Source organism: Equus przewalskii, chromosome 14 (assembly GCF_037783145.1).
Source record: "Equus przewalskii isolate Varuska chromosome 14, EquPr2, whole genome shotgun sequence".
NCBI lineage: Eukaryota > Metazoa > Chordata > Mammalia > Perissodactyla > Equidae > Equus > Equus przewalskii.
Window position 1 is genome coordinate 81,600,882 of NC_091844.1, and position 21,204 is coordinate 81,622,085.

The 21,204-nt window shown below is 46.5% G+C and overlaps 1 protein-coding gene across 29 annotated transcripts in view; it reads right to left on the bottom strand.

Annotated features, from left to right (window-relative positions):
* GREB1 (growth regulating estrogen receptor binding 1) overlaps positions 1-21,204 on the bottom strand; it is a 140,827-nt gene that overhangs the window by 22,976 nt on the left and 96,647 nt on the right. For 19 of the 29 annotated variants that reach the window (XR_011526732.1, XR_011526734.1, XR_011526735.1 and 16 more), the window contains 9 exons: positions 18,085-18,213; positions 17,214-17,342; positions 16,387-16,584; positions 15,481-15,661; positions 13,823-14,018; positions 12,378-12,514; positions 4,184-4,523; positions 3,187-3,302; positions 1,055-1,254 (listed from right to left, as the gene is read on the bottom strand). Coding sequence is in view for 26 of the 29 variants with exons in the window: in XM_070574436.1 (XP_070430537.1) it covers positions 1,055-1,254; positions 3,187-3,302; positions 4,184-4,523; positions 12,378-12,514; positions 13,823-14,018; positions 15,481-15,661; positions 16,387-16,584; positions 17,214-17,342; positions 18,085-18,213 (1,626 nt within the window). In the remaining 3 variants the exon portion in view is untranslated. Of the gene's footprint in view, positions 1-1,054; positions 1,255-3,186; positions 3,303-4,183; positions 4,524-12,377; positions 12,515-13,822; positions 14,019-15,480; positions 15,662-16,386; positions 16,585-17,213; positions 17,343-18,084; positions 18,214-21,204 lie in introns of those variants that run through there. The other 10 variants (XM_008531455.2, XM_070574439.1, XM_070574437.1 and 7 more) reach the window with 3 other exon arrangements.

Consider the following 21,204-nt stretch of genomic DNA (forward strand, 5'->3'; position numbering starts at 1 on the left):
TCCCACCCAGCATGGGGAGGCAGGAGTAGGGAAACTTCCTGGAAGAGGTGACCCCAACCTGAGTCCTGAAAGGACAGGGGTTTCCAGGTGAAGCACAGAGGAGAGAGACCTCAGAGTGGGGAGGAGCTGTGTGGCCAGAGGTGACAAGAGCAGTGCACAGCCAGGGAACCACTATGAGGCGAGTGTGGCCAAGAGCACGGAGTGCAGGCTGGGGGCTGGAGAGTTGAGAGGAGCGAATGGTGAAACTAAAGAGGTGGGTCATGAAATGCCAGAGTCTGCATTCATCCCATGGGCAATAGGGAGTTTGAGGCAATTTAATATCAGAGTCACGCTCACATCTGTGAAAGACTGCTAAGCACCAGGGAAGTGTGTCAGGCAGGTCTTTCAATGCCCATGTTATAGATGGGCAATCTGAGGCTGGGAGAGGGGACAGGACCTGTCCAAAGTCGCTAGCAGATGGAGGAAGGAGTCCTGGTCTTGGACCCTACAATCCCTCTCTCTTTCCATTACAGCACACCCCACAAACGCTTTGCATTTTTGCATTGACAGCTTTCTATTGTTTCTCACTGTACTGTTGACTACAGCCAAACGCCTTGCACTGCTCTGATTTATGTGTCCTATTAAAAATATGGTGTCGGATTTTCACGTCTGTAAATGCAGTTGGCCTGGTTTAATAAATCTCCATAATGGACACATACTGTTAAGTTGATTTACACAGAGAAAATAAGCTAGTAAATCTTGTACCAGCTATATGGTAACTCCACCACAATGTGAATAAAGCATGAACTTGAACCCTAAGAAATCTCCATTTTTCTTCCTATTCTTTAAGAATTCTAGAGCTAGGAAGAGCCTATCAGGATTTCTATTTTCTCACAACATCAAAAAAGGGGAAAAGAGAAAAATCTGAATTCAACAAGGGATTTGCCATTTGCTCCAAAGATGTACCTAGATAGCTCTCAGCCGGGGCTGCTGACGGGCCCCAGGGCCACACTGAAGGGGAGACAGCCATCTAGACAAGGGCAGGAGCACCCGGGTGCGGGCTGCCCGAGCTCACCTTCCGTCACCAGCTCCTCATCCTCGTTGTCCGTGCTGCTCAGCTTCTCCGCATCGCTCTCCAAGGCCTCGTTCCGAGCCCCCTTCTCCAAGGGAACCTCGTTGCTCACAAAGTAAGCAGCCAGGCCCAGCTCCTGCTCCAAGGCTGTCCTCACCAAGCACGAGGAGTTTATCAGACGCAGGTCACAGTACCTCAAAGACCTAGGAGGACACGGAGGGAGGGATCTATCGAGTAGGAAGGAGGCACGGCTCTCGGCGGTGAGGGAAACGGTGTTCAGGAAACAGCCTGCCCTCGTCATTGGGACCCTGGACTTGTGCTAACAGAGAAGCAGACCCCATGACTGTGAGCCGTCAGCAACAAAGTCGGTTTAACTGCAAGTCTCTCGGGGCACCTGCTGTCTATCCGGCCCTGTGCTGCACGTAATTAAAGGAGCACTGACTTGCAGGTCGGATGAAAACGAGACTTGAACCCCAGCTCTGCCACTTTCTAGTGACAGAACCTTCCACAAGCTGTGCAACTTCTCAGAGGCTCAGAATTTTTTCATCTGAAAGATGGAAATGAATAATGAATAACATCTAAGTGTACTGTGAGGTTTACATGTAATAAGTGGACATTTAATTATTCCAGTCAACATTTACCATGTGCCTGGGACTGTGCTACATGCTAGGGATAGGCTGGAACCAAGTCACCGTCCTAGTGGAAATGAGAGTCTGTCTGGGAAGACAGACGCCAACAAGCAATGAGCTAGGCGGAGGGGCGAGCATAGAGGACAGGCCAACGTCGGGCCCGGGGTGTGCAGTGTGAACAGCAAAGGACCTGCAGAGAGGCAGATGCCGGATCCAGTCAGGCTCTGCGACTTACTGCTCACGCGACCTCAGATGGATGACATTTCCTTTGCTCATCTATAAAACAGGATAGCAATACCACTGTTGCAAGCAGTAAATGCTCTATTAAAAGTGTAGCATGCTGCTAATACAAAGAAGGTACTCAGTAAATGCTTGCTGTGATTTAAAATAGATTAAGATGTTGTCTTAGCCCTTAAGGAGCTGAGGAATGGGAAAATTAATCCATGGGAAACAGAAACAACCAAAGTCAAACATTTTGGAGCCCCTTTCCCTGGCGCGTGATAAAGCAGTGCACAGTGGCCCTGGCATAAGTGTGGTGTGGCCCAACGGAAGGAAGCCAGGCTTTGGAGCCTGGAGGGCACTGTCGCTCCACTGGCTTAATCTCTGTAAGCCTCAGTTTGTTCATCAGTGATATGGGACTACTGAAATAACACCTTTCCCCCAGGGTGACAGTGAGAGCAACGTGAGAGAAAGCACATAAAAAGAGTCTAGTAGAGTGGTCCACACATAACAGCAACTCAATAAATGTCAGCTCTTACTCTCTTGTCACACAAGGAAAGACGTGCAAGGGCCCCAGCACAGCTGCCTGCTCTTCTCCATGGGTATTAAGTAAATGTCTAAAAGCCAACCTGTCACCACCAGTTCAAGCAACTGCCTTACTGGAGGCCCAGTGACCAGTGGTCTGTCTGTGTGGAGACCTGGAGACCCCAGGAGACACCGACTGGGCTTGCAGCGGACTTCTGCATGGCTATGATGGCTCCAAGGGGACACGGCCTTTGAGGCAGTCAGCTCTGTGCACTGGCAGAACTGACTCTTCCCGAGTGGCCTCAGCACCGTCCCCCCATTCCCAGAACTCCTCCTAAACCAGCAGAGACCAGCCACAGGAGTGCCCAGATACCAGCAGGAAATGTCACTCTGACCTCCTCCAACCCCACCCCGGGATGATCCCATACCTTCTGATAGGGAACTGCATCTCTAACTGAGGGAGGTAGTAAACCCTAACTCCAGATGCACGGTCTCCACCCAGGAGCCTGGCAACAGCACCCACCCCTCCCTCATGAACCCAAACGGTGCCTGAGAATTAGGAAAAGCGGCTCAGGCTTCAGACACATTTTACTGCCTTCTGCTGCAAAACTGGCATAATAAATATACAAATCCACAATGACCATGAATGTGAATGCGCCACCTAGAGTTGCACAGTGGAAGCCGGGCCTGGCAACCCCGGCAGCTGCGGGCTCAGGCAGCTGGCTCCTCAACGACCCCAGGGGCACAGCCCCCTCCATTCACCTTGGTAAGGATTCCCCATGCGGGTCCATCCCACTGAAGATCAGGATGCAAGGCAGGCCCTCCAGTTCCAAGTAAGTCTGAGGTCTCCACTCCGCATCCTCAATTTTCTGCCACATCTGCAGATAATTGAAAAGAAATAAAGCCGTAAGGCCCCCAACTAGCCCAGCCACAGGGGAGCCTTGATGTCCGCCTACTGATTGAAAATCCTTGCATTGCGTCCTTTGATAAAAATGACAGTTCTTTATCCTGCAAATAAGCACCACCCTTTTCCCAGCCACGGAGAACACTGTCTGGCACGTGTTAGCTATTCAAGAAACACTGCTGCCTGACGGATTCTTTGGGAGGAAGCACACATCCCCAGTTGTTTCTAACGTTTTTACTATGATCTCTCAATCACGGTGCTGGTGTCTTTCACTCATAGCTCCTACTCGATTATTCTTTCAATATTCTTGCCCTAACTCTTCTGCATTTTCCTTCATTTGTAAGTTTAGTGAGAACCTACTATGGGCAAGGCACTGTGCCAGTTTGGGGGGAGGGGGTTGAGATCTGTGGGGGTGTCCCCAAGCGCCACCACCTGGGGGAGGAGCCAGAGGACAGGCAGGGGCCCCAGGTGTGGGGGAGGGGCGGCTTCCTGAAAAAGGAAAAGCCGCTGAGTTGAGCTCTGCAGGCTGACGGGCATGAGCTGAACACAGGAGGAAGAGAAAGGCACCCCCACGAAGAAAGAAAAGCATGCTACAGCCCAGAGGTTTGAAACTGCAGGACAGCACGTTTGGGGGCAGCCGCGAGGGGGCGGTGTTTAAGGAATTTGGTACCGCAGGACTGCAAGGTGCAGGGAGGGACCTGGCCAGAGAGGTGCCAGAGGGGTGTGGCCAGCCCGCGATGGACGGCAAGGTTAAGAAGTCTGTCACCACTCGGCTCCCCCATCTCCTTAGTGGCCCTGCCCCATGGCTCTCCCAGGCGACCACCACCCCTCCTGCCCCTGACCACAGCCGCCCACCTTGAGCTGCTTCACGAAGTGCTTCCCGACCGTGATGCCGGAGCTGGGGTTGCCCAGGATTATCTCAAAGTGCTCCTCCAGGGCCAGGCGGGCCCGCACGTGGGCCAGCCGCTCGTAGGCCACGGCCGCCAGCGGCGAGCAGGGCACCCGCAGCAAGACCATGAGCCCGTGGCCGCAGGGGCACTGCTTCGGGGAGTTGATGAGGTTCTGGGTGATCTCTAGCGTCTCCACCGACGTGTAGTTCTTCATCTGCGAGAGGCCGCTCACGGCCATCATGGCGGCCGCGTAGTGCTGCACGAGAACAAAGGTCCTGATCACCGCGCTGTGCAGGCGGGGGAACCTGCAACAAACAGAGACGGGCCGTGACCTCGGGCCGCGACCCCGAGGATGCCCACGGCGCTGCAGGTGAGGAAGGCTGTCGTCCCCCCTGCGGCAAACGAGTAACCCAAGACGGCCCCCACTTCCTGCACAGGCAACCGCCAGGTTGCAAACAAGGGTGTTTCATTTTGAAGCAGGTTGTTTTGGAACCTGAAACAGAAGCCTTCCTTACAAAGTCAAAGCATAACTGCTCTGTCATTTGCAGCTGGGAAATAGAGGCCTAGGCTTGTTGTTGCTGCTGTTTCTCTGTCTCTCCCAGCACCTGGCACATAGTAGCTGCTCAAAAAATACTAGTTCCGTGAATGAACAGATGAATGAATAAAATAATGCCTGTTTAGCCTATTGGTTTAATTTATAGTTCCTTGAGTTAGGTAATTTGCCCCAGATTCTCACTAGAAATAGAAGAATCCCCAGCAATCAGTATGTAAATGCAGCTACCACATACCGCAGATTTGGGGGGACCGTCCTAAAGGCACACCACTGCATTCATTTCAATCACAGTGAGTTAACAGAAATGTAACTAAATGTGATGGAAGTTGACAGATGAATTACAAATCAGAACACATCCAGTCAAATTAAGAATCCCAATCTTTCCTTCAGAAACCGTGGTTACCATATGTGTTCCTACTCAAAGATGGTGGCCCCTCCCATGACCCTACACAGTTCCTAGAGCAGCTCCGTCTGACCTATGGGTCAGAAACAGACCCCAGAGCACCCCTGGAAAAACCCAAGTCACTGCAGGTCACTGTGCTTCTCAGCAGGAATAGACGAACTGATGTCCAATTTCTACTCAATGCTCTTGTGAGTTTATTTAGCTGGAATGAGTCCACTGACTCAGTGGCTTTTTGAAGCAAAGATAACACAATTTCTCGACCTACCTAGATAGGAGTCTTACCATGGCCAAGCCACCCTGTGAGTTCTACCAGAGCAGCCAGCTCACCTTCTAACAGCATCTCTAATGTCTTCTCCTGCCCAGCATCCTCCTTTTCTTCATTCTTTCTCCTCAGCACTTCAACTACTTTATGGGTTCTATAAACTGGAGAGTTGGTTTGGCAAACTTGCTATTACCAGTCCTGTCTCAGGAAGGCCCAACTGGTCCACAGATTCTGGCACGAAGGGGACGCAGTGGCCCAATGATTCCTTTGCCCTGCCCCTGTGCACTGGCCAGATAGCGCCCAAGAAGAAGGAGAGAGAGCAGTGTGGCAGATGCGTTGTCTCCCCTGCCCCACATACTGCCCCAGCTGTGGGGGCCCCTTGTCACCTTGAGCAAGGTAAGAAGGGCAGGATGTGACTCGGGGAGAAGCACACTCTTCTCCTCATCTTTGACGCGGTGGGAAGTACCTGCACTCAGCTGTGCCCAGAGGACAAGCAGAGACTGCTGTTTCTGGCCAAGACGGAGTAACAAGGACCAGATTTATCCTTTTGTCTGGAACAACTGAAAAGCTGGATGACTATATGAAAAAACAGCGTTTCAAGACATTAAGCATTAGGCAATGAAAGACAATGGTTCTTAGAAATGAGAAACAAATTAGGTGAACCTTCAGCTTCTGCCTGGAAAGAGTTTCTGCAATGTGCTCAGGAAGGGGGAACCCAGGCAAAGCCCCAGTGGTCTCCCTGAGTTGGGGAAAGGCAGCCTAGGGAAACCAAGGCAGCTAGAGTTCACAGAAGGAAGAAGCAAAGAGGAGAGAGCTGCACAGATAGAGAACTCAGGAGAGCCACATGGGGTCCCCCAAGTCTTCAGCTAAGGAGTGACCAGTGCATATATGTGAGGAAACTACCCAAGGACATGGAAAGAACCATCCAAAAGGATTAGAGGAAACGATACCTCAAGCTCACACAGGGCTTGGAATAGTTCCTGTTCCCACCACCATGTGGAAGACATCAGAGTTCACGGAACCTTGCAGAGTACTTACTTAGAGGGTTCTGCCTCAGTAGTGGGCGAAGTAAGCCATAGACTAAAAACTGCTCTGGTCCTGCCTAACAAAGGCTAAAAGCAAAACCTGAAAGGATTAAACCATCTCGAAGGAACATACTGTATTCCAGAACAAAGCTTGAAAAGACTTATCCAGCACCCAGCAAGGTAAAATTCACAATGTTTGGCATCCTCTCAAAAATTACTAGTTATGTAAAGAATCAGGAAAATACAATCCATAATCAGGAGGGGGGAAGTCAACAATAGAAATTGACCCAGATGGCACAGATAATAGAATTAGTAGACAAGAACATTAAAACAATTATTCTAAGTATATTTCACATGTTTTAAGAAGCTAGAGGAAAGATTGAGCATGTTAAGTGGAGATATAAAAAAGACCCAAATCATATTTTACAGATGAAAACTACAATGTGCGAGATAGAAAATAAACTGGACCTGGAATTCTCATGGGAGCTACCATCTCAGTACTTGGCCTTCCCTGCCAGCTACAATAGGGATGGGTACCTGACCCAGGATGGGCCATCAGTTTTGGGATTTTTTCAAATTATGAAAAGGAATCACTCCACCTCTAGAAGCTGGAGCTTATGAAGTTCAGTAGCAACCAGGGGTGATGCTTTTAGCTCACCGAAGAAGCCTGTGTGCAGTGAGCTACAATAAAGCCAACACAGAGAGGGGATGCCAAAGACAAAAAAACACAGTGTTGGTGGTGTTTAATGCCTAACTCAAGTTGCTCCTGAAACCAGCAGCATCTCTAATGTTTTGCAGTTGACTTATTCAACTTCTCCTTTTATTTCACGAGTTAATAGACTTCTCTCCTTTTCCTAAGGTAGTTCAAGTTTGGTTTCTGTCACTTGCAATGAAGAGTCCTGATTAATAAACAAGCACAAGTAACTATTTATCATCAATTCATTAATATGTATGTATATTCATGCTTGTGCCACTTGAAACTGGGTTTCTTCTTCCCTGAGGAAGCTTGTCATATAAAATTGCATTGCTTTTGTAAAAAATAAAAATAAATAAACTGGATGGGACTGACATCAGATTAGACACTGCAGAAACAAAACATTGGTAAACTTGAAAACATAGCAATAGAAATGATCTAAAATGAAACAGATGGAAACAAAAACAACAAACAGAGCATCAGAGCACAGTGGAACAACTTCAAGCAGCCTAATATATGTGTAATTGGACTATTCTAAAAGGAGAGAGGGGAATGTAGAAAAAAGTCTTTGAAGAAGTAATGACTGAAATTTTTTCATGTTTGATGAAAACTCAAATTAACTCAAGTAGAAGAAACTGAAGAAAACTACACCAAGGAATATCTTAATCAAATTGCTTAAAATCAGTGATAAATTAAAAAAATCTTTAAAGCACCTGGTGGGGGAAGAGGTAGGAGGAGAGCACATTACATAGAAACAAAGATGAGGATGGCTGTAGATTTCTTTTCTGAAGCAATGCAAGTCAGAAGACAGTAGAGCCACATCTTTAATTTATTGAAGGAAAAAATGTCAACCTAAATTTTATAAACCCAGAGAAAATATCTTTCAAAAATGAAGCAAAACAAAGACATTTTTCAGATACACAAAAGCTGAAAGAATTCATCAGCAGAGGAACTTCCCTACAAGAAATGTTAAAAGCAGCTCTTCAGACAGAAGGAAATGATACAAGATGGAAATCCTTTTCAACAAAGGAATGAGGAGCACTGGAAATAGTAACTATATGGGTAAATATAAAATGTGTTTTTAAAAAATTATTATTAAAATATCCCTAAAAGATGATTTACTGTCAAAAGCAAGAGTAATTTATTGTGGAGTTTATAACATATATAAGTAAAACATGTGACAACAAAAGCACAAAGCCTGGGGGAGGAGAAATGAAAATATACTATTGTACAAATCTGATACATGAGGTGGTATAATATCACTTGAAAGCAGGATGTAATAAGTTGGAGATATACACTATAAACTCTAAAGCAACCACCAAAATAACAAGGAGTTATAGCTAATAAGCAGAGAGAGAGAGAATGAAATCATAAAAAAGTTCAATTAATCCAAAAGATGGAAGAAAAAGGAAACATAGAACAGATGGGACAAACAGAAAACAAATGAGAAGATAGCAGTTTTAAACCCAACCATGTCAACAACCACATTAAATGTAAATGGTCTAAACACCTCAATTAGAAAGAAGAGATTGTCAGATTGGATAAGAAAGCAAGATCAACTCAACTATAAGCTGCCTACAAGAAACCAACTTTAAATATAAAGACACAAGTAGGTTAAAAGTAAAAGGTTTTAAAATTACGAACTATGCTAACACTAATCAAAAGAAAGCTGGAGTAGTTATATTAATATCAGACAAAGTAGATTTTAGAAGAATAATATTCTTTAAGTCATTTCATAATGATAAAGGGGTCAATTCATCAAGAGACACTTCATGGAAGATGAAATATGGATGGTAGATAGATGAAAAGATGCTCAACATCATTAGTCATTGGAGAAATGCAAATTAAAACTATGAGATACCCCTTCATAACTATTTTAGAATAGCTACAATTAAAAAGACTGACCATACTAAGTGGTGATGAGGATGCAGAGCAATGGAAACTCTCATACGCTGCTGGTGGGAACGTAAAATGATACAACTACCTTAGAAGACAAGTTGGTGGTTTGCTAAAAAGTTAAACACATACCTACCACATAACCCACTGTTCCACAACTAGGTATTTGCCCAAGAGAAATGAAAGCATAGGCTACACAAAGCCTTGTACGTGTAGACTTAGAAGGATCTGTAACACATTAAGGATAAAGTACATGTAGAGCTGTTATTTTCATAGTGGCTTTATTTGTAATAGTCAAAACTGAAAAATAACCTAAATACCCACAACAGTAAAAAACAAACTGGTATAGCCATTCAATAGCATTCTATTCTAGAATGCTATGCAGCAGGAAAAAGGAATGAACTATTGATACATGCAACAAATATAGGTGAATCTCAATATAATTATGCTGAGTGAAGGAAGCCAGATAAAACAGAGTGCATATTATATAATTTCATTTAATTAAACTTGAGAAAATGCAAACTAATCAATAGTGAGAGAGGGATAGGAAGGAATAATTACAAAAGGGCAGGAGGAAACTGTTGTTCGTTATCTTAATTGTGGTGAAGGTTTGGCCCGGGTTCACATACGTTGAACTCATCAAATGGAACACTTTAAACAAGTGCAGCTTACTGTATGTCAGTTATTCCTCACTAAAGCTGTCGTTTAAAAAAAAAAGGACAAGGATGTGGGAGGCAGGAACCAGGGCCCAGCTCTTAACAGCACCCACGAGTCAGGCACAGAAATGTGCCCGCCTCCAGGCCTTTGTGGTTGGTGCCACAGGACGGAAGCACCACAGAAAACACACTGGAATAAAAATGGGAGTCATTAAATGTCTAAGTCTTTTATCTTCAAGTCCCACTAGGCTGGTGTCAGGTTTGTCGTCCCACGAGCAGATTTCCCAGCTGTATGCTGGCATCGGTGACACACGGTGGACCACCAGTCTAGCTGTGCATGTGGTGGCAAGAGGCAGTAACCTCTATATTCTTACCTTTATCTCCTACTGTTCAAGTTACCTATTTCAAGAGAGTTTTCCAAACAGATGATTCCTAGGAAAGGCAGTATGGTGCAGTGGAAAGAACATCAAACCTGGCTATAGTCCAGGCTGCCACAAATAGGCTGTGTGACCCTGGGCAAATCACTTCCCCTCTCTGGGCCTCAGTTCCCATAATTACAAATGAGGTGGTTGGGCTAAATGACTCCTTGGAGTTTTCATACTTCTCCAAACCTAAATATTTCAGAATTTGATATTCTCTTCTCGCTCAGTGAAATGTAAATTTTAATCTCTGTGCAATGCTTCAAGTTGAGCAGAGAGGAAAGAGGAGGAGGATGGTCTGATGGTGACGGTGATGGTGGTGACGGTGATGGCAGCAGCAAACACGAGCATGTAATGTGTGCCAGGCACTGTTCTTAATGCTTTACATGGATTAATTCATTTAATCCTCAGAGCATCCTAGGAGGTAGGGATTATCATCCCCACAAAGAATTGAGAAACTTTCCTCAAGTCTTACAGCTGATGAGTGACAGACCCAGGACTCAAACCCAGGATATGATTTTGGAGCCTGAGTTCTCAGCATGCAACTGTTCCTAACACCGCACATGTTCATTATTTCGTGAAACTCTCATAAGAAGCCACTGGGAAAGTGACTTGTTCTACAGGTGAGGGTACAGAGGTTCAGACAGGTTCAACGATTTGCCTAAGGTTAAAACTAATGCAGAGTAGAGCCAGGATGTGTGGTCCTGTGGTCAGTGCGGCCTTCTACTGGCTGTGAAGACTTGCTCCATATGGCTTAGTGGTTACGCTGTTTTGGAGTCAAAAGATTTGGATTCAGGATTTGGTCTGGCTTCACTATAAACCCCCTCGGGCAAATGACCTAAGATGAGCCTCAGTTTCTTCCTCCATCAAATGGGGATAACAGTACCTCCCATCCCACTTTGTTGTGGAGGATTATATTAGGCAATAAGCGTAGAGGACTGAGCCAGAGTCTACAGCTGACTAAGCATGCAACACGTTAGCTGCATGAGGAGAAGTCGAGGAGCAGGGCAGAGAGCAGAGGCCAGTTCTCACAGCCTCAGTGTAAAATCCAGGGGCTTCTTTGCTCAGCAAGCTTATGAGAGCTCAGCTGCCAATCTGTGAGCTGAAGAAGAGGCCTGATTAATCTCCATCAGCATCACAGAGCTGAAAGATGGCAAAGGGATTTAGTTTCTCAGAGGGCGTTCTGGGGAGCACTAATCCCATGAGATGCTGGAGATGCCACGACCCTAGCTGTCTCCCGGAGAGTTATAGCATGCATGGCCCGTTGGAGGCTCTGAGAACGCTCATGGAAAAGAAATCCTTTGTTAAATGTAAAGTTTCTCAAATACCTTTGACCATGGAATCCTTGTTGGCACAATAGCTATTAGTATGCAGCCAAAGCAGTATACTCTGGAAAACAGCCTGAGAAGCACAGGTCTAATTTAATCCCGTTATCAGCAAGTGAGAACAATGAGGTGCCATGCGGAAGGTGGCAGAGCCCAGCTCAACACCAACAGTTACTGGCAGAGCCACTTGTTTTGGTTTGCATTAGACAGTCTGTAAAACTTGGCCTGGCTTTACAATCAATAAGCTGTGTGATGTCAGCACTTAACCTCTCTGAGCCTCAGTTTCCTCATCCGTAAAACGGCAGCATTAATATCTGCCTGACGGGTCCTCTGTGACAGGGGCTACAAGGGCGAGCAGCAGAGTCACACTGACTCTGGCTTCACATCCGGTTCTGTCACTTGCTGAACATGTGGCTTGAGGAAGTCACAGGGTCTCTCTGATCCTCAGTTTATTTGCAAAATGGGGGTAGCAATAGCAACTGGCTCAGAGAGCTGGTGAGGACTAAATGAGATCGTGACAGTAAGGCTCTGGGAACAGCGAATGGCACAACATTCGCGCTCGATAGATGATACGCAGAGGACAGAAAAAGCAAAGCCGACTGTGACTGTCCCTGGAACTTCCTTTAAGCCTCTTGATATCTAACCTCTTATTTTCTTGCCCTCCCTTGATTCTCAAATACACAATCCCACATTCCAGCATATTTCTGTCCATTTTCATCTCTAAAATTTTCTGGAGCAACAGTACAACAGAGATATCAGTGACCCAAAATGCAGGACGAGAGATAAGCAGAGTCCCTTTAACGGAGGGACTGAGTTGCCCAGGAAGGGAGGGAGGCGCATCCCTGCCTGGACCTCCCTGGCCGCACGCGCCTCAACTCGCACTTGACTACTGAGCATTTTTAGTAACTTCAAAGAGAGACGTGTACCTTTTTCCCAATGCGGTGACCATGGCCTCGAAGGAGCTGTCATATCTGAGCAAGGGGAGGCTGTGTCCTGAAAGGGTGGACTCAATGAACTCTGACAGCCCGAAGTACTTCTTATTCTCAGGATATAAGTCCATTCCCTGAAACAGACGAGCATCGGTCACTCAAACATCGCGTTCATGGGGATTAAGAGGTTCACATGCTGGGCGTACGGATGACCTGGACGGGCATCTTGATCTAAACTTGACTCTGCAGTCCCCTGGATGACATTTTATAAATGTCTCTCCTCTGCAGACCCAGAGCACAGAGCACTCCCTACTTCAAGGATGGTGCATCTCCATCAGCCAAGACTCTTCCCAGTGACCCTAGTATCTTTGCCAAGAAGAAAATCAGCCTTATCTTTTTTTAACATAAAACTTCCTTTGTTAAAATTGCTTCTTTCCCACAATTTTAAGCTGGTTTTAGGAATAGGCAAATCAACCACCTTGCATTTGGTTGTTATTAAAATCAACAGAAAAAATACATTTACTTAGTCAATTTTACTCACATTGACATAAAATTCCCCCCAAACTAACAGCAGAGCTTCTCAAACTTCAGAGCATAGCAAAGTTGGGGAGGTTGTTAAAAATACAAAGCCATGAATTTTACCCTCAAATAGCACTGTGGTTAAGCGTGAGGGCCAGGGAGCGCCGGCCTGGGTCACACCCCAGCTCCATCACGGTCTAGTTGCATGGGCTCAGGCAAGTGGTTCAACTCCACCTCTCACCCACTTTATTTTCCCCATTTGTAAGTCAAAAATCATCCTAGCACCTGCATCTTACAGGAGCTCATATGATAAAGTACTTAGAACAGTGCCTTCCTGGCTCACAGTAAGCGCTATAGAAGCAACTGCTCTTACTTCCACTGATTCCGAATCTACTGGAGTGGAGCCAAGCAACAATATCTTTAAAAGTTCCTCAGATGACTCTGAGACACTCCTAAGAAGTCCAGAACTTGATGCTTACTTATTATTTGTGTAATTAGCCAGGATCCAACTACCCAGAATTCTCAAATTACCAGAATTGTTGTGGTCTTGTATTTTGATGAGAAAATGGCAGGTGATAAACTAAAATAAAACTCACCAGGTTTTGTGGACCTGTGTTGAGTTTGAGGAAGAAGATTTTGAACTTTGCTGCTTAAGGATGGGGAATAGGGAAAACAGGAATATTTCTATGGCTTCTAGACAAAATACCACGTGTTCTAAGATGGGAAAGCCAACTGATGTATTTTGGGCAGGTTTCTAAAGACCAAAAAGGGTTGAAATTTAACCTGAGTCGCATCAAGGATCCACGGAACTAGAACCCACTTGACCCCCAGTGATGCTCGTCAGGCAAGATTTTTACTAGAAGAAACTTCTCCCAACTCCCGGGTCCTTGCTGGGCCAGGCCCAGGAGCCCAGGGGCACTCACGTTACTGTAGGAAGCAGGCCAGTGGATCTCGTTGTAAGGGCTGATGAGGGTATGTTGTGTCTGCAGCGCGTAAGGGAAGGAAGTCACGTGCAGGGTGACGATGTTGGGGGCCTCCTTCACCTCCCTGCAATTGAGCAATCTATCCACCAATCCCACAGATGGGTCACTTTGGGAATAGAGATTATGAACAGCGCTACTGAGGGAGGGAAAGAGGGAGAAGAAACAGTAAGTGGAATGACTAACACTGTTCTGTAATTTAACAAAGATCCAGCAGTTGAATAAATGTATAAGTAGCCCCCCAACTCTGCCAATAATTGAAGCTTGTGGTTCTGCCCATGACTAGGAAAAAAAAATGATTGCACTTCAGGAACCTGCCAGACTCTTCTGATACTCCTTACTTATTAAAAACGTGGCCAGGGGAACAGCATTTACAGAGGACTGCTTGCAAGGTACACAATCCACCGACTCCTGGAGACAGTGGTTCTCACCCAGGAGTGTCCAGGCAATCACCTTTCTCTTTTGGCCCAATCTGATTGTGTACCTGTCTCCTTAAATTCTTTTCCCTAACGTTCTACTGACCTTGAAATGATCCAAAGAGGATACAGAATGGTAAATTCTATACTAAACTTAAAAGTATAGGGCTGGGAATGGCAAGTATTTTGGACAAGGGGCCTAAGAGACAAGCACAGCTCAGCCTTTCTCTGTGGGACAACGGCCTCAAGAATTCTCTTCCATAAATCTATAGGAATAGGAAAAAATCATCACTCCACCTTTTGGGTGGCAGGTAGCCATTCTGAGAAACCTACTGCCAAAATGAAGATTCACAATATTGCTTTTTATATAATTCAGGATGTTCAAATTCCCCCAAGCCCATACATGGACCTCAGACTGTAAACCCTTTACCTAGGTGATCTCTAAGGCTCTGGCCGGCCCTAAGCTTCTGAATCTGTGCTAAATCAAAGCCTTCCTCTGAGATCTGACCCAGGATCTTCCTCCCCTCCTCATCCATGTCAGTGGCAGTGTCTCAACGCACGACCCCAAGCCAGTCTCACGGAGATGACCGATCCTGGGAAACAACCAGGAATCCTGCCAGACTCCAAGCTTGACACCATCTGAAACTCATCTAGATTTACATTCATTTGAATTGAGTAAGTAAAATCACCCCTGAAGAAGGGCAGAACCAGCTGTGACCCAGGGTACCGAAGCCGATGGGGCCTCCATCAGGAAGGGGCCTGGGCCAAGCTACCCCTGTCAGGATTGCTTCCCAGCACCAGGGTGGTGCCTTGCTGTTGAGTGGGATACAGAAAAAGCACATCAGGCTTCAATTTAGGGGTCTTTAGTTCTAGGCTGGCTCTGCCACTAATACTCTCCCACCCCCACCCCTACCCCTACCCCCACCGCAGCCCTGCAACGTTGAGCAAGATGCTTCCCTTCTCTAGTTTCTGTGATGGTAACTTTCAGAGGCTGCACTAGATGACTCCTGAGGTCACTTCCAGCTCTAAGGTTCTGAAATACATCCACAGCATGTGCTTACAGATGCCAAGCCCCCAACAGTATTCATCTTTTTAAGACTTCGGCCCACAGTCCCAAGAATCATCCATATATATTAATTCAAGAAGGAAAATGTCACCCCTGCCATATGCCAAAGTCACTCTAACCTGACAAGATCCCAGTGGGCATGGTCGTGGATTAGGACGAAGAGTGTGTGTGGATTCTGAAAGGAGTTTTGCAGAAAGGACTTAAATTTTGTCTGTGCCTCTGCATCTAGCTTCAAAACATACTGCTCAACCCTCTGCTTGGTCACGTGCTCCTTTTCCAAGCCAAGCTCCAGTAAAACCCCTGCAACACAGTAAAAACACATCAGTAACTCCAACATCATCATGAGTTTTTCATTCACCCAACAGACACCTGATGAGCATCTCCTCTAAGGCAGGCACTGTGCCAGGCCCAGACACCACAGGGATGCATGAGACACAGTGAGTCAAGGAGGCAGGCTCCAACGCAAATGACTATTGTGCACCTGTCTGTGCAGGAGCTGGGCCCAGACACACTGCCCCAGGCTCAGTATGTGCACAGCAGCCGACCCAGAGGGCACAGCAAAGCCGGCTTCACGAAGCAGCTGACCCCAGGCCTGGTGTGACTGAAGGGAATGGAAAGGTCCCACCTGCCAGCAAAATGACCTCCTAGCTTGAATGCCACTGGGCCTTAGGTTATATGACTCTAGACTGACTCCTTTGAGTTAAGACATTGACTCTCTGTGTATTTCATATTTAATCCCCTTGAAAGCACAGGGAAAATACATTAAATTGAAGCAGAATATCAACACATAGATCGTCGACCTGAGTGAGACAGAGTGACAACACAAATCATGGTTCTACCCTTAACAGAGCATATAAACTGCTATCTCTGAGCATCAGTTTCATGATCTATAATATGGGAGTAATGACACTTGCCCTATCTACTTTAGAAACAAAGACTGGTGTTCAAATCCAGATCTGAATTGACCAAGTGGATGAAAGCTTCTCCACGCAGACATCACGGCTTGTCCCCAAAAGGCCCCGTACCTGAATGCCAGACGTGGAACAGGGTCTGCTGGTAGGTCACTTCTGAGGGTGGAATACAAATCAGAAAGTCCACCTTCTCAAAGGATCCTAAGTCCAGATTCTGGGTACTGGAATCCGCAATCGAACACACGTGGGAGAGGAGCTTCTGGGCCACGGCCAGCTGGAAGGGCCGGATGGAGTGGGGCTCTAGATTGTAACCTGGAACCAGAGCCCCTGAAAGGTGAGGTGCACCAGAGAACAGCCAGCCACTGCCCTGGACCTCTTCTAGGGAGTCAAACAGTGGGCCCCTGCCTAGGGCACAAAGCGACGAGGGAAATGGAGAACACTAACATTTTTCAAGCGCCTACTCTGGGCTGCGCACCATTTCACATCTTTCCTAATTTAATAATTAAAGGATGAACAGCACTCCGGGAGCACAGAGGCAGGGACCTCCTCTACCTGGAGGGGACAAGGACAGCACCCCGGGGAAGCTGACACTGAGATTGGACTTTGGAAGAGGCTGTAAGTTCTCTGGAAGAGAAGGAGACTGTCATAGCTCTTCAGGAACTTAGTATGAAGAAAATATTTCAACGATGCATTGATAAGCTGGAAATCAACAGATGTACCATCTCAGGAAAAGAGTACAGATGTACATTTCAGGGTAAAATGATCTTTATCATTAAGGACTAAAGTTAAAATTAGATCTTAGGTCTATTAGATCTTAGGTCTACTTTGATGCTAAGGAGATGCCCTACCCTTGGATGTGCCTCTAACATTGCTTCCTCATAGCCCCAGGAGGCTGCCTTATTGGCCTAGACCCTGGCCACCAACTCCCTCCCATCACTCACTTGTGCACGCTGGTATACCACCGACATCCAGGGATGCTGACTTGGTGACAGAGGAGGCAGTAAGTGAGGAAGAAATATGGCCTTGATTTTCCTGATGAAATTTGTCCAGCAAAATGTCAATGTCGCCCTCTGTCAAAAATAGAGAGAATAACATAAATGGGTTTTCCATCTCAGTGAAATTCAGCAAACATCTATGGAACACCTACTATGGATCAGGCACTGTCCTGGGCCTGGGGTAAAGGAGATAAAGAAGACATGGCCTGTCCTGCCAAGGAGTCCACAGCCTAGTAAGGAAGGCAGAGATGCTAAAGAAAATTATGCTATGACGCAGTAGGTGTGGGGATAGAAGGAAGAACAAGATGCTAAAGAGAAGGAAGGGGTCAGAGCCCTTCCTGGAGAAAGAAGGGCCAGCGAAGGTTTCTGGGAGGAAATGGGGTGAGTCTTGAGGTGACTAGCCAGGCAGAGAAGGGCACTCCCGGCGTAGAACGCACAGAAGGAGGCACAGAGAATACACTGCTCCCGCGAGAAGCTTCAGTTCAGAGGGGGAGGTAAGGAGCAGTGGTGGACAAGGCTGGAGAGGTGGAGAGGAACAGGCACAAGGCCCTCATGTGCCCCCAAAAGACAGAAACACAAAGTTCCCACCTCGGAGAAGCCACAGCCAGCACAGGAAGACAGCCAGCCAGAGACCATGCCAGAAAGGCCTGTGAATGCTAACACAGAGAATGGAGGGGCCGCCCTGCACATCTACACGGAGGTCAGCCTCAGCAGGTCACATGCAGGCATGGGCCCCAAGATGACTCCCCACTTTGCATCTTTGTTTATTTCTGTCTTATCCATTTATGAATTTGCACTTGTCTCACTACAAGCCTACCTGGACAGAGGGTGCTAAAAAAGGCCCCCAAGGAGTCCACCTTCCCTGTAACCAGCTCATAACTGACTTCTTTCTGGTACTCCGCTGGGGTGAGAAGGCTCTCAGAAAGAATCCGGGCTTGGTATTTTCCTGGAAAACAAACAAAAACTTTCACCAGGCCCCTCTACTTAGAATGAGCACATGAGCTCCTTAATGACAGAGTCTGTGCCTGCATCTCTTTATCTCTCCATCCCCCAAGCCTGGCACCACGCCTGGCTAAGAGCAGGTGTTCATGGTGGTTAAATGGAGAAATGGCATATACTATCCTGGCCCAGTTTAATAGTTAAGATAGTAAGTAACCCAGAGTATCAGCTTTGGAACCTGACTCTGTCTCCACTTACTAGCTGTGTAACCCAGGATGAGTTACTTAACCCTTCCAGACCCAGTTTCCTCATCTAGAATACACAGCTAACAGCAGTACTGACCTCACAGGACTGTTCTGAGGATAAAACAAGACAATCTTTATAAACTGTTTAGCCCAACGCCTGACACATAGCTGGGGTTCCAGGTTTATTGCTGAATATACTACTCAAATCAATGTAAAGAATTAATAAAAAACACAGATTGAGGAGCCAGCCCAGTGACATAGTGGTTAAGTTTATGCACTCTGCTTTGGCAGTCCGGGGTTTGTGGGTTCAGATCCTGGGTGCGGACCTACACACTGTTTGTCTAGCTATGCTGAGGGAGCAGCCCACATACAAAATAGAGGACGAGTGGCACACATGTTAGCTCAGCGACAATCTTCCTCACAAAAAAAATCCCAAAAAGACAAAAAAAACAGATTGAGTTTAGGATCAAAGAATGCAAAAAGATAACTGGGATACTGCATAGTAACAATATGCATTTTTATGTAAATAAAAAATGATATGAAAATTTCAGGTTTAAAATATACATTACCTGCAGTGTCACATTTTTTTACACAGGCTAAAAAGTCTGAGTGTACTGATGATATGAAAATTATCTGAAATCTACAAGTTGACCCGTGAAGATCCATGAGTACTATACAAAGTGTTAAGAATGATGTTTTAAAACCTTGACTAATAGTCCTATCTAATTGAGAAATGTTTGTATCCATGATTCTTTAATCAAGAAAACGCTAGACTTAAGAATTTTCTTGTGTTCTTTTCAACTAACAAGATGAAGCTGGAAATTCGACATTCATATTGCTGGCAGAATGAATTCAGGAGGTCATTGTGCAGGATGACAAGATAATATGCACAAAGGACCAACCTGGCACATAAAAGTTGCTCAACACATCTGACCTCTTCCAAGGAGCTGTCCTCTACTTCCCACTCTCCAACCACCTCTGACACCCAACTCAAAGGCTCCCCCACTCTTCTCAAATCCATGGAGCCTTCTGGACAGTTCCTCGGCTTCTCTCTCTTCCTGTCCTCATGCCCCTCCTCCCCTGACTGGGACTCCATGTCCATCAGTGGTCACTCCCGAGCATCCATCCTTTACAGCCTTGCCCCACTCTCACTGGCCAAACCCTCCTCCTGCTCCACACCTGTACTCGAGCTGCCAGACATGGTTGGAGAAAAGACTCCTACGACGCTGACTTGTCTCCCATACGTTCAGAACCACTGTATGCCTGTTCAGGGCCAACACTTCCACCTGCCCGCTGTGGCTCATCCCCCCGCTAGTCGTGGACATGTCCTCTAACCATTACCTCCTCTCTCCTGCATTGTCTATATCTCCCTCTCTTGCATCATTCCCAGTATCAAACATACTCTTCCATTTCCCAACTTAAAACAAAAAAAAATCTGATCCTATTCCCTCTCCAATTATTACCTCATGTCTCTATTCCTTTTAAGGCAAAACTTCTCAAAAGAGTTGTCTATATTTCTTACTTCACTCATTCTTTCTTGAGCCCAACCCAATGACACTTTCAAACACACCACCCCAGCAAGACTGCTCTGTCAGTGTCACAGATGACCATCCTCTTAACAGGTCAAGGAGCCAGTTCTCAGGCCTCAATGTCCTTGATCAAACAGGAGCATCTGATCCACTCATTACCTCTTCCTTCTTGAAACACATGCTCCCCTCGGCCTCTTAAACACCACTCCCTCACTCTGTCCTTCTCAGGTCTCCTTTACTGTTTCCTCCTCCTCCTGTGGGTCTAGTCCTCAGAAAGAACTCTTCTTCCATTCTACACTTACTGGATGGGTCATAGCATCACCTCTTGGCTTTTGAACCCCATAAATGCTGACTACTCCCTTCATCTTTAGACCCAACCTCTGCCCTGAACTTCAGATTTTTATATCCAATTTCCTCCCCATCACGGCCACCAAGATACCTGAAACCTAGGCCAAGCTGGTCAGAGAGAACTCTTGATTCCATCGTGATCTCCATCCACTGCCACCTCTTCCCTCCACAAACCATTGAGAAATTAAAACAAAACGAAACAAACACTTACGTAGTTCTTCCTATCTCAATACACAGTAACTGTGTTATTCCAGCTACACAGGCCAAAATCCTCAGGGTGGTCCCTGAGTCCTTGCTTCCTCCTACACTCCACACAGGACCCATCAGCAAATCCTGAAGGTACCAACTTCAAAATACACTGGAATCAGGCCACTTCTCTCCACCTCCACCAGCCTAGTCCAAGACTCAGCCACACCCGGATGCATGCATCAGGCTCCTCCACAGTCATGCTCTTCTCCCCCAGTCTTTTCTCCACACACAAATGGGATCCTTTTAAAACCAAGTCAGACCACATCCTCCTCTGGTCAAAACCTTCCGACACAGTTTCCCAACTTGCATAGGGAAAAATTCAAAGTTCTGACAGGGTCTTCAGGGCCCCACACAATCCCACAGTCCTGTCCTCTGCCCTGGCCATCTTGCTGCCCCTTTACCACGCCAAACACAGCATGCTGCCACATGGTCTCGGGGAGCCCTGCAGCCACCCCCAATGTCAGTATCATTTAATTCCTGGTTTCTCTCAGGTCTGCTCTAAGGTCACCTCTTTAGAGAGGTTCTCCACACCCTCCTTGGAAGCCAGCCCCCATAACTGCAATGCTCCATCCCTCTGCCCTTCCACCTGCCACCTTCTGTGCTGTGTTTGGTGTCTGCCGCCCCCAA